The sequence below is a fragment of the Cimex lectularius genome, unplaced genomic scaffold, assembly GCF_000648675.2.
Source record: "Cimex lectularius strain Harlan isolate CLEC.00 unplaced genomic scaffold, Clec_2.1 scaffold71, whole genome shotgun sequence".
Classification (NCBI taxonomy): Eukaryota; Metazoa; Arthropoda; class Insecta; order Hemiptera; family Cimicidae; genus Cimex; species Cimex lectularius.
Window position 1 is genome coordinate 423320 of NW_019392655.1, and position 12575 is coordinate 435894.

Genomic DNA, 12575 nt, shown 5'->3' on the forward strand with positions numbered 1-12575 from the left:
TATTACTCGTCATAATTTGTAGTATTGCATTCATATTCTCCTCCTATTTTTCAAACCGTGTTGGAACGGACTTGCCCAGAGTTTAAAAATGCATTTAAAACGAATGCAAACTTCCAGTCAAATTACCATCTTAAAATAAAGAACGAGAAACAAAAACAATGAATTCTTCTAAATAAATTAATGCAATGTATCTTATGATCTAATATATTATCTGGATGCTATTTAGCTATGTATATCCAAGTTACAGTGTATTATTTTTGTTAACGTTTTGTTTTAATTTATTAGCTTGGTTAAGTAAAATAAGAAACAACCACTATCTCTCTTCGTGTGAAAGCCCCCTCACTACGACAAAGTGGAGATAGGTCGAGGAGAAAATTTGAAATAATTTTCGATGTAATAATTTCTTTTTCTTCACATTTGTACACATGGGTTTACGGAGTTTTAAACCTCGCCAGTGACCTTCATTCATGCATACCATTACACAAAAATCCTAGAATTTTTTTTGGAATCTAAGAAATTTAGCCATGAATACATCTCATAGGCCAAATGGATAAGCACACTCATTACATCATCCGGAATTTAAAAAACAATCCACAAATAAATTAAGATTTTGGCTTCAACGATTCCAGAAGTGTATTTCGGGAAAACCATTAAATGAAAATTCTGTTTTGTTTTGCGTTTATCTCGGTAATTATAAGTTTTAAACAAGTAGAAATTCATATTTTTTAAATCAACAAATAAAGTTTTTATTTTATTACATTTTATTTTCAACACTAAAAATATAAAACTACATAATAGGCAGCTGATTTTAGAAATATGACATATTTTTAGTAAATGGCTGGTTAGGATATATATAATACATTTGAAGACGTGGGTCACGTTTTTTGAGAAGATGGAGTCGGTGCATGAATCGTCATTCGATTGGTTCCGAATTGGATTGTTCGTATTTCAGTTTTCGTTGAACTGTATGTATTCATCTTTGTATTCTATATTATCTTTGAACTTGATTGAAATAGAGGACGAATTAAACGTGAGAATGTTGCTAGGTATATGTATTGGTGTAGCTGCTGGCTGGATCGCTGATTCTTGGATTCATAAATTTAAACTGCATACCATATTTCTGACTTTCACTTTCATAGCTTCTTTTTTGACACTCGTATTTTCTATCGACTACAAACCACATCAACGAAACTTCCAATTATTTCTTAAGTACGAATACATTTTGTTTTTCACATGGAATCCGATAGCGTTTTCTATTTATTTTGATCAGGTGATATACAAAAAATCAGATTTCGGTTTAAATAATTCAACATTCTTCTGCGTCTGGACTCGTTTTGTTACACAATGCATTTTTGCAACATTATATGACGTTATTGTGAGATATATCGGTTACAGATTTCTGTATTTTTTTGTGTCTTTAACAACGACCCTCATATTGGCCTCGTTGATATTCGTAACACTCTTATTTGCAAGATGGGGTTTCAAGCCGCCCGTGTTCTTCAATTTGCCTTGCACTACATTATTGTATGGAGCGTACACATGTGAAATTCGGCTAAGGGAAAAATTCGGGGTAGAAACCGAAGAACGAAGGGATCCAAGAAATTTTCCACCGAATGTCCAATTCATGTGCAAAAGGTTTTGGGCTGTTACAATTTTGGCGTCATTTATTGCGTTCTTTGGACATATGAAAATGCTGGCAAGTGCCACTTACACTGTGCTGTCGATTTTGATAGTCGGTAGTACGCCTTCTACGTTTTACTTATTTTATTTATATACTTCTTTGACCACGACGATATTGCTTCCGATTTATTATTACTGTTCTAAGCGTTATAAGTGGTTTTATAATGATTTTGGTCTGATAGGCGTGGGGAAAATATTCATGGTCATATCCTTATTATATTTGATGTTTATACACGTGGTGATGGATTTTCATGAGGCCGCACAACCTGAGTACGACTTCGCACAAATCAGAATCTTCAATATCCTCGATTCGCCTACAGGTGTAATTTCCAGTTTCTCGAATCTCGTTATCCAACCCATCTCGTTCGCTATTTTCACGAAAATAAAAATAAACATCCATGGATTTGAAACAATAATGGAAATAATTAACCACAAACACGGAATACACCAGACTTCTGCTGTCATATTGGTGGATGGTATGTCACTGTGTTATTACGTGGGAAATGAAGGTTTTGAGTTTGCCGGTATCGAGCCGTTACGCCCGAGATTCTATAGTATATTAATGGAAGGACTAGAAATGAATCCAAAAGCTTATTTTGTCTCATCGTATAAAGACGCAGAACTGTCTGTGAGATACAAAGACGGTCGTGTCATCCAAATACCTAGAATAAATTCAAGTAAGTTCAATTATGCAGATATTTTTGAAGGAACGTTCGACGTGTTGGTCACGGCCCAAGGGAAGACCACAGTGCATTACAGTAACTTCGAAACCTATAAAGACTGTGTTTACGCTATTTTGTTGTTCGAACCGACATCCGTCAGTGGTGTAAAAATTTTCACCGTCAAGCACTCGAGGATACTACCTGTACAAAGTTTGATACCGTCTGCGGTGTTTTTCGGTATGGGAGCTGGAATAGTTATATTTCATAGGACCAAATGTTTTATTACCGAGGCCCCGCCGCCCCTCAGATCGGTTTTCATATCGGCAGTGACCTTTTTTGAAAATATGCCGAATTTTTTATACTTTTGGAATGTTTATTACAAATTCATTTTAGATTTCAAACAGCTTCAAATCAACATAACAATCGTTTTAATAATTTTATTATTGTACGGTTCCCTGGTCATAAGGCATCGAACTTATACCTTCACAACCTACTCCTCCGATGTCGAGCCCGAACAACTGCCAAAGGAAAAGACGTCGACTAAGGAATTAAGGAATGTAATGAGGCATGTTTCTGAATCCTTAACAAATCAGAAAAGAATCGAGTAGTTTTAAAAATTTAATCATGACAAACTTGAATGAAAATAAAACACTGAGATTAAGTGTTCATTCTGTTTCTGTTCGAATGATAACACTTATAATCATAAGTAAAATAAAACATGTGTTTAGACAATTTTTTATAAAACTTCTCGACAAATTTTAAAAATTTCTTGCGTGTGTAGTAACATATCTCACACAAAGATCCTATGTTCAATTAAAACTTGGCAAACAGGGAAAGAAGATAATATTTGAGTAAACTCCGGTTTAATATTTAAAAACAAACAGATAGCGAAAATCCAATGTAATTAAAAGTAGAGTAGAGAGCAGAGTCTATGAGAGACTTATTGGATCCGTTCTCCACAGAAGATGGCGCAATGCCGTAACGCGTTTCAGTAGTACAATAAACTCGCGAATGATGAAGGGCCCTAAAAGTGACACAGTGCCTGTTCAAAATAATTAAACGGAGTTTTTACAATGACTTACATTATTACATTGTTAAAATTTGTATATTTATTTATTGTTAATGTTTTTTTATATATATATAATTTGTAGTACTTTACAACTACCTTAAAGCAGGTAATAAGTAACAGTGAGCAAGTTCATTAAAACAAGACAAAATTAAAACCAAGAGTGGAGAAAACACCCATTGGTATTNTATGAAGTAGTACAATGTGTTGGCTTTTTTGGCTTAGGGAACATTCGAATATACGAGTGCTTCCAAGTTATAGGAAGTAGGTTGTACGAAATTGTTAATGTTAAAGATAGTTTTTGACTTTGAAATTTTATGACGTTTATTTTGCCTTTACGAATCTATCGATTGACACATTCGTTTCGAACCACTTCGCTGATAAATAATTACCGCCATGATAGCTGCTAATAATTTGAAAAAGATCACAGATTTATTTAGATTTTTTCCATTTTCTCGTAAATAAATTTGTATATATTGAAGTCGAATTTTTTTTGCAGAAAAATATAATTCATTTGGACAGGGGGCGAGATAAAAATCATACTAAAACCATCACGGCAATTTAGCTATGAATTAATTTTGGCTTCGGATATAATATGGACTGTTTAAATTGGTTTCTGCCATTACCATCCCAATGAAAGAACATGCTTCAAAAATGAGACCAAGTATTTCTTAACTTAACTAGGGAAGACGATAATACATACATATATCATAGTAGGATGAGCTTCAGAGAAGACCTTGTTGTTTGAAGCTTCTGATAACTGCTTGCTCCTTAAACAGTTGGTTACTCTATGGTCATTGACTATTGTTTGGACGGCGAAAGTATTGTATGGTATGGCGATGTTAGCTCTGTAATAAGACATGTTTTGTGATCGTGTAGTGGCGCTGGCAATAAGAGCCGGTTTTATGGAGCTGTTGAGCTTCGTGCAACTACGGTTGTGAGCGCGGAGTTTTGGAAGCTGGTGCTATTTTCAGCTAAGAAGACTCGGGTTTCAGACAGCTGTGAGCCAAATCAGCTTTCGAGTGAGCATTGAGTGCGAGATTGAGCTATATATAGAACTGTGAATGTACAAGTTGAAAACCCGTCAACGGGTCTGACATACGCCGGTCGAACCTCTGCTTACAGTGTCAATCCATAAGGGTTTCCAGTGTCGTGGTGACTTCCAGCACTTCTAGCAGTACGCCTGATGGAAACTTCAGTAATCCACAGGCAGTTACCTCAAGTTTTATCCTTTTTCACTTGATTTTTTGGAGGATTGATAACAAATTCAATTAGCAATTTCTCAAATGAAGGTTTTCTTTCTATTCTACCATTTGAATATTTGAGCTTTAACTTAAGTTCATTGTTTCAAAATATAAACGATTTGGGACAAAAGCTTATTTAATAAATGATGTTGACGATTGCCGCACTTACACTTCTTTCATTTTAGTAATAAGGGATTAATAATAAGACTATTTAGTAAGGATTTAGTCATTTCGAACAGAGAAAAATACCGGCATAAACCTGACTAGGAATTGTTTTAGCTGAATGTTAAAACTAAATATTTTTCAATACATTTGCGGCAAATATTTTTTGTACACATGTTTAAAAATAATAATTTAAAAATGAAGCTGATGACAGTTTAAAGATGGCTTCAGTGATATTTGAAATTCCAGTGACATAACTACACAAATATGCAAGGGCTACTCACCTTCTTCCAACAGTACCGTAAGTACACAGGGTCACATGTGATGCAATTTATTACGATTGTAATGCGTTTCCACGTTTAGTACCTGAGCTGGAAAGAGTAATGAAAAAGACCAAGACGACCAGCTTCAGATTCAAAGGGAAAGAGTTCAAGCTGAAACCGAATCGCAAAGGGAGGATGAAAAGAACTAAGTTGGATCCGGCGACGAAAATAGCAAGGACGGTATTCAGGTCTATGCAAGCTCACGTCGACCGACTGACCAAAAATTCGAAAAGGTTCAAAGACTTGGCCTCGGAATCAGCCATACCGATAACAACTGAAGCAAAGGTAAAAAAAAGTGTGCAATGGAAGCCATTGCAGCTGTGCCGTGTGTAGCCCAGCTAACCCAAGCTGAGATTAACGTTACTTCTTCCAGATTGTTAAACCTTCAAGGAGCAAAGTACCCAGAATTAAAAAATATTCCAGTTCAAAAATAACCGCCGAGAAAACTAACTCATCCGTCAACGAGAAGAAATTACATTCGAAAACGAGGTCTAAATTAACTCGTCAAAACTCGAGTTCCTCAGTCGCAAGCAAAACGTAAGTCCTACACCAATGACAGTATAAAATATTCGTTTATCCATTTTTTTTTTCAAAATCAGGAAAAAAGTAAAATCGGAAAATAAAAAATCAAGGCGTTCAAAGATTGCAGACGCGGAAAAATCAGATATTAAGAACATATTAGAAATGAAAAGGGAAGAGTTTCTAAGGTGTCTTAAAAATCTCCAAGACGAATTATCAGGTATCCCACTCATCACTTGAAATTAAACTTAAGACCTAAATTTTAAAAAAAATTGAAACAAAACGACTTTGGCAGCAAATTTTGTAGCCCAATAAAAACGGAAAGTGTAAAAATTGCATTACCATTCGCAACAAAATTGGTCTATTGAACATTCACCGAATTCTAGCTTATGCAATGAGAAGGAAATTTGTTGTGGTGGTTTATTTTGGAGCTATTTCGTTGTTGAGCCAAATAGATGTGGTAGCCGATGTAGTAGTGAGCTTAGGGCCTCGGGCAGTTATCAGTAACATCGTCTCTAAAATGTATGAGCCGTAAATAGAACTGTTATATGGTGTTGCTTAAGATGGTTTCTGCACGTTCATTGGATGCAATTTGGAAGCCTGAAGAATTGTAGAAAAAGTGGTGACGCCTCGGGAAAATTTTAGTAAGCGCCACAGGCAGTAGAATAATAGACTAATTGAACTGAATTAAAGAGCTAAGAAAATTAAAAAAAGCCTCCAGGCAACAGTGCTTAGGAAACAATTCCACTTCCTATTGCGTCATTCCATAAAAACGGAAGGTGTATAAAGCTATGTTGGTCTTGCAATGTGACGGGTTTAGTGACTGGAGTGCTCTGACGGAAAACAACAAAATTACCAGGCCAAGGAAAGGTCGAAAAGGACACGTAGTGGCTCTGAACCCTTTTGCGACATCCCAGATTTGCAAAAAAGTACATCAATCAGCCACAGGATTAAGAATAATTCCCCATTAAGAATAATGGGATTCCAGGACAGAGAAAGGAGGCAAAAGTTCAGCAAATGACCGTCGCAGGAGCTAACGGCACACCTACTAAATTTAGGACGTGTTAGATCTAGATAATAGTTGGACCCCAGAGGAATATGCAACAAAACAAACCTGTGCAGATATTGCCAGAAGAAGAAGAAACAGCGAAACATGTCCTCTGTTGGTGCGAAGGCTCATGTAAGCTGAGATTCCTACTCCTGAACAAAGTTTTAAAACCTGGTAAAAAGCCTTTCGCAATGAGGATCTCTAGGTAATAAAGGATATACACAATAGACGATAGTCGTGGTATTCAGGTCGTAAAGAAGCGACTCCTTTTAACCCTTTAACCTTTAGTGACAGGAGTGGTGGAGTAGCTCTGAGAAGGTATTGTTGAGCTTCAAGCCACATTGACTGTGTCCAGTGCGATGAGTCGGGCTAATGAAACCGGTGCTGTTGTCTGTGAAGTTGCCTTGAGAAGGTGTTATGTTGTTGAGTTGTTGAGAGGTTGTATGCCGCGCTGTGCGATCCCGCGGGTCTCGAGGCAATAGTCGTTTGAAGCGATCGGAGGCCAATAACTGTGAGCTAAGTTGGCTGTTAAATGAACGATTGCGGGCTGTTGAGCAGAAAGGTTAGGATGGGTTTATAGATCGGAGTGAGGCTGCAGGAACGAATAGTGTGGTTTGTGACGTAGTAAGGCGTTTCAAGACTTCTTCTGAACGGGTTAGATGTCTTGATGGTACCCTATGGCTCCGTCCGTATGTCCAAAAGGATCGATTTGTTGTATGTATTAGTGAAATTTTTTTCAAGAATGTAGTTGACCAAGTCGTCTGTTGAGTTTTTGTGGCTTAAGACTTGTATGATCCACTCCAGTCTGCTTTTTAGATTCAGTCTTAATGCGGTAAAAAACATAAATTTGCCCGGCTAAGTATCTGCTTCAGAAACCTGACCATAAGTAATGATTTTTCTTCTTCAGAACAGCCGTGTTGCTATGAAAGATTGTGGACGGTTTTAAAGTATCAAGCAGCTCTCTAGAATTTTGGGTGCCTTCTTCCCCCTAGGAGTGAATTTGACCTAAGACCTGGGTCGACCAAGTTGCCTGTTAAGTTTGTATAAGTATGTTCTAAGAACAGCAGTTTAACTTGTCTCGGTGATCATATCATATAAGATAGTATTGCGACTATTAGAAGTATAGGTTCACACGAATTCTGCATTAATAATTTACTTGTAAGAATGAGTAGTTCAATCGTTTAAAATACAATAATTTTATGTTTACTATCGAGCAATTAACCCTAATTAGAAAATAAATTGAACGTTTGTTTCTAGCGTTGAAGGTGCCGGATTTCAACCTGCCGCAAAAGGATTTGGTATCCAAAGATAAAAAGAAATCGACGAACACCGCCACGAAGAAAAAGTCGACAGCATCGAAAAAACGCAAAGACAGCAAAGCTCCAAAAAAGAAATCGGAAGATTGGTGTCTCAACAGAGAGCTGAGCAGCCAGTCCATGTTCTCGAGCGACGACTACGACTTCGAAAAGCACGCCCTCGACGTCAGGGAAAACCTGAAAATGAGTGACCTGGGGCCCGGAGTCTACCCTAATCTGAACACACTCCCGCAGCCAAAGAACAGATTGTTCAACACCATTCGTCAGCTCGCAGAGGCATATAACAAACCGAACTCGATGCCCAACACGATCAGCGACATCAATTTGGCAACCCTGGAACTGAAAACGGACGGAGTCGGTGACGGCGAGATGAACGCGAGCGACTTCTTCGAATGGGCTCAGAGGCCGCTCAAAGGTATTAAATTTCCAGACGGTGTCGCCTGATGTCCTGTCAACTTTTGTTTTTTTCAAGAAATACAGTTTTAAAAGTTGGCTTTCTATTCTATTTGCAGAGTTAATTTTATATGAATAAATAGAATTATTTTGCGGGGAGAAGAGTCAGAAATTACAGTGAGTACGGTTGGAGTCGAGCTTCGACTACCGCGGTACCCTTTCGGAAACTTAAACTGCGCCTTCTTTTCATTGCACCCACCTTACCTCCTTCTTTACCGAGCAGTTTGCGAGAAACATGTTCGTCTTGGGACTGGGCATGGAATACCTCCGTGAATTGCCTCTTTTCAAAGCCTGTCTTTGTGATCACGGCTGGAGATCACTGAGATCATTTCTTTGCAGTTTAGCATGTATTATACTAGGTACAGGCCATCTTCTTGTTCCAATGAACAAGACCATTAGATTATAAAGGAGCCAGCCTCTTTACGACCTGCGCATCGCGACCAGTATTGGTCTATTATGCATCTCTTTTTTTTATCTAGAGCTCTTCGTTAAGCTTGACGCTTTTTACCAGGACCCCGAAGCTTTTCAAAGGCTCCGTGTGTATCCTTCAGGCCCTGGCTTTTCCTCTCCCAGTATTAAGAATTTCAGCCTACATAGGCCTTCGCCCCAACAGAGGACGTGTTCCGCTGTTTCTTCTTCTTCTTGGCAACATCTACACAGGCTTGTTTCTGCCACTCTGAGAGTATACACATGCTTCCGGAGTCTGCAGTGTCCAGTTAGCAGTCCAACTATTATTCTAGTCCTCCTATTATTCTAGTTCTCCTACATACGAGTTCAGGGCCAATAAGTGTCCTCATTGAACTTTCTTGGCCAATTTATCTGCCTCTTCGTTGCCCCTCTGCCCTGGGTGCCGTGGCAACGGCTCTAGATGCGGCAATTGCATTCAGTGCCGCCTGGCTGTCTAAGTAGATGGCTATTCTTCTATTGATAATCCTCAGCCTTTGTATCTCCCTGTCACAGTGTTTAATAGCCACAGTTTCCGCTTGAAAATACCATACATAGAACTCGTACATCTTCCCCTCGTGGTAATACCTGTGAACCAGCGCTGGTACAAGACCTCGCAATATAAATCTTAAAGCAAAGATAAGGAATATTTTGTCCAAGTATCTTGTACTTTTGGTCAAAACAATACTTACATAGACCGTACTGTCAAAATCGAAATGCAGTCTTACACTTAGGCGTGGCAGATGGATTCACTGTAACCGACGCGATTTGGCATCTAAGGTCAAACTGAGTTATGTTTAAGCTGTCTTTGAAACTTTCCAGCGGAAAATGTTTACTTCCTATCAACCTCGTTGCCAGAACGACCTTTCGAATAATTAAGGTTAATACATGTCGGGGGTTGTCACGTGTAAGATGAGTGCGAGCTGTTGAGAGGACCATTTTTCCGGATTACTTTCTAGAAAGAATGGCTTCTTTTGACTAATGCTCCATTAGTGAATGTAAGTCGAAGAAAGTGAGGAGGGAGAACTCTTCGGTTTAGACCCTGGTTAAATAGTCGGTTAGTGTTGGTTGGGAGACAGAAGCATTGTCGTGGTGACTGCCAGTATATACGTGGTGGCAATAATAACATTATTAAAAGTTTGTTAGACAAAAATGTCCAGCAAGAATTAGCAAGTCGGCTGGATGCAGTGTTGTGCGTTTTCGTGAGAACCTTTGGCGAGTGTCATCCACCTGTTGGAGGAGTTGGTTTCTAATGGTTTATTCCTCTATCAGAGAAATATCGCTATAGTGCCTGTTTAATACAGGAGTTCTGCACGTCATTGGATGCTATTTAGTAACATAACTAGTGACCTCTAGTAGAATCTTTAAAAATTCGCAGGCACCTTAAGAGCATACCATAGTATTCTCCTTCTTGAAAGGAAAATCTAGTCAGTTCAAGGAAGTAGGAAAATTACAATAAACCAAAAGGATCTCTTCCGACCTCTAACTCATCTTTCTCAAACATTTTAATCAAAAGTCGTTAGGTGAATAGTTAATGCTCTGTATTAAGTGGCGAATATTACGTTCCACCTTGTAATTCCCCAAATATTTTCCATGTTTCACAATGAACTTCACCCCTATTGTTCAAGTTTGTCCTACAGAACCCATCTCTATAATCCCAACCGACGTCTAATGAGGAGATAGCCCCACGACCTCCTCTCAGTAGGATAGATTTAGAGTAATAAGGAGATTAACAGTGGATATTAGCTTTCCTTAGTATTGTCTTGTATTTAAATACTCCACGGTTGATAATAATGAAAGTATTATACAAAATGAATGTTGTAAAGTTTCATTCATACCATCGCACGGTTAGATCTTAGATAGATGGTTCCGACTGAACGGAACTTCCTGCAACCTTCGTCTTCTTAGAAAGCCCATCGTCTTTTATCACTCGTTGACAAGAAAGACCCCCTCGTCGTGGGGGGGGGTGATTTTTCAAGTTGTTTTTCAAAAGCGTGGAGGTGCGGGAGCGTAGGGTGGCGTTGCGAGAGGGTGCCGTACTCAGGCATGCGCCTCGTCCCTTTGCATGAGGAATACACCAAATCGATGCCGGTCAGTCGCGAGTCGGCGTGGGGCGCTGTCGCTCGACGAAACTGACTTTTTTACGTTTTTAACCAAACCACCAAAATTTCGTTAAGGTATGACAAATTTTTCATATTTTTCACAGTCCTTTTACTCTTTATACAGCCTAGTAACGACCTCAGGATGAGAAACTCCCGGAAGGTTCAAATGACTATTTAATTTTTTTTATCTAGGCGTGTTTATGCTTCGTACTTGGAGCTCAATGAAATCTTAGTACATATTTTTATTTTGTTATAAAAATAAAAGTATTTTATTAGGTCTTATATTGACCATCGAATCAGAAATTCCCCTACAGATTTTTATCAGTACGATAATTAATAAATTCTTACTATGACAAGCAATTTATAAATATTTCCAACAACTAAAAACATAGCGAAACCTCGTAAATGTTTAAAGAATTGAAATTTTGTTTTTATGATGTGGATCAACCGGCGCGACTTCAGTCCGAAGAGCATGTACTGCCTGACCATAGCAGTAATCCGGCGGAATTGTACGTTGACTTATAATACTAATAGCGATAGAGGAGATAACTAATGATGTTGGGAATAATATATTTTTATCAGTTGCGTTACCATAAAACAAACATATCCAAAGCATTTCCATTTCAGATTGACAAAAACAGTGATTGCGATGTTACGGATTTGATTCCTTTTTTACCATCTGCTTGTCCCATACGGAATTTTATTTCTCATGCGCTTTTTTTAGATATCTTTCTCATTTGAAACAAAAGTTCGAACTGAAACACAGTTTCGTGAAAACTGACATGTTATTAAATTTTTTTAAAACTTTCTGTACTGACAAAGTTTAAATGACGATTGTATTCAGCCTTGTGAACTGGAGATTGCTGAATTTGTCAGTATGTCGAATTTTTGTCATGGCATTTTGTAATCAAGACATTTATTTAATTTTGAAAGCTACCCTGCAGAATGACTTTTAATAGTGGACGTGTTTTTTTTTCGGTGTTTTTTTTTTTTAAAGCAAAGATTAAGGTTGACCTCCAAGGATTCATTAAAAGAAGAAGTTTGGCAAGGAGGACCTTCCTCACCCTTGATTTATGGTTACAATTTACTGAAAAATAACTCTTGCTCTTTGTTTAGATTTATTTTTGATTTTTTCTAGTCCGAAATAGTCGAATTGTTCATGACAAAATTTTTAAAAAGAGGTCTTAAACAGAAAATGTCGAACCTAGCAGAAAGGAAATCAGGATCAAACGAATTACGGGGTTATTAAAGTTTCGTTACGGAATTAGCCCTTAATTTCCGTGGATTTCGTTATCGATTTAGGCTCAGTAAAAAAGGTATATATTTCAGATAATCCACTATGTTTTTCTGATAGATGTATTCAGAGAGAAATTTAGTCGTTTAAGAACCAAAAAAATTCAGAAGAGAAGTGTTTTAGCACGTCTTCATTAATGGTTGGTATTTCATTATCAACTCTTATCTTAAATGTGATAACAATACATTTTAGTAGTTTAATCTTTACCAAACGTATTCTCGCGCTTTTGTTCGTCAAAAATGTTTTGCCACTTTGTCAATTT

At 37.7% G+C, this 12575-nt stretch overlaps 3 protein-coding genes across 4 annotated transcripts in view; all 3 read left to right on the top strand.

Moving 5' to 3' along the window:
• Nucleotides 1–751: 751 nt before the first annotated feature.
• LOC112126155 lies at nt 752–3428 on the top strand. Its single transcript, XM_024224625.1, has 2 exons — nt 752–965; nt 1047–3428. The coding sequence occupies exons 1-2, from the start codon at nt 893–895 to the stop codon at nt 2948–2950; spliced, it is 1977 nt and encodes a 658-aa protein (XP_024080393.1). The 5' UTR covers nt 752–892; the 3' UTR covers nt 2951–3428.
• A 1521-nt stretch (nt 3429–4949) lies between these two features.
• LOC106668267 (micronuclear linker histone polyprotein-like) lies at nt 4950–8525 on the top strand. The gene is made up of 5 exons (XM_014396863.2): nt 4950–5115; nt 5178–5422; nt 5511–5674; nt 5737–5876; nt 7962–8525. The coding sequence occupies exons 1-5, from the start codon at nt 5082–5084 to the stop codon at nt 8462–8464; spliced, it is 1086 nt and encodes a 361-aa protein (XP_014252349.1). The 5' UTR covers nt 4950–5081; the 3' UTR covers nt 8465–8525.
• Nucleotides 8526–10797: 2272 nt separating this feature from the next.
• LOC106668281 overlaps nt 10798–12575 on the top strand; it is a 31055-nt gene continuing 29277 nt past the window's right edge. The window contains exon 1 of one of the 2 annotated variants that reach the window (XM_024224622.1): nt 10798–11094. The gene's annotated coding sequence lies outside the window, so the exon portion shown is untranslated. The remainder of the gene's footprint in view (nt 11095–12575) is intronic. The other variant, XM_014396887.2, reaches the window with a different exon arrangement.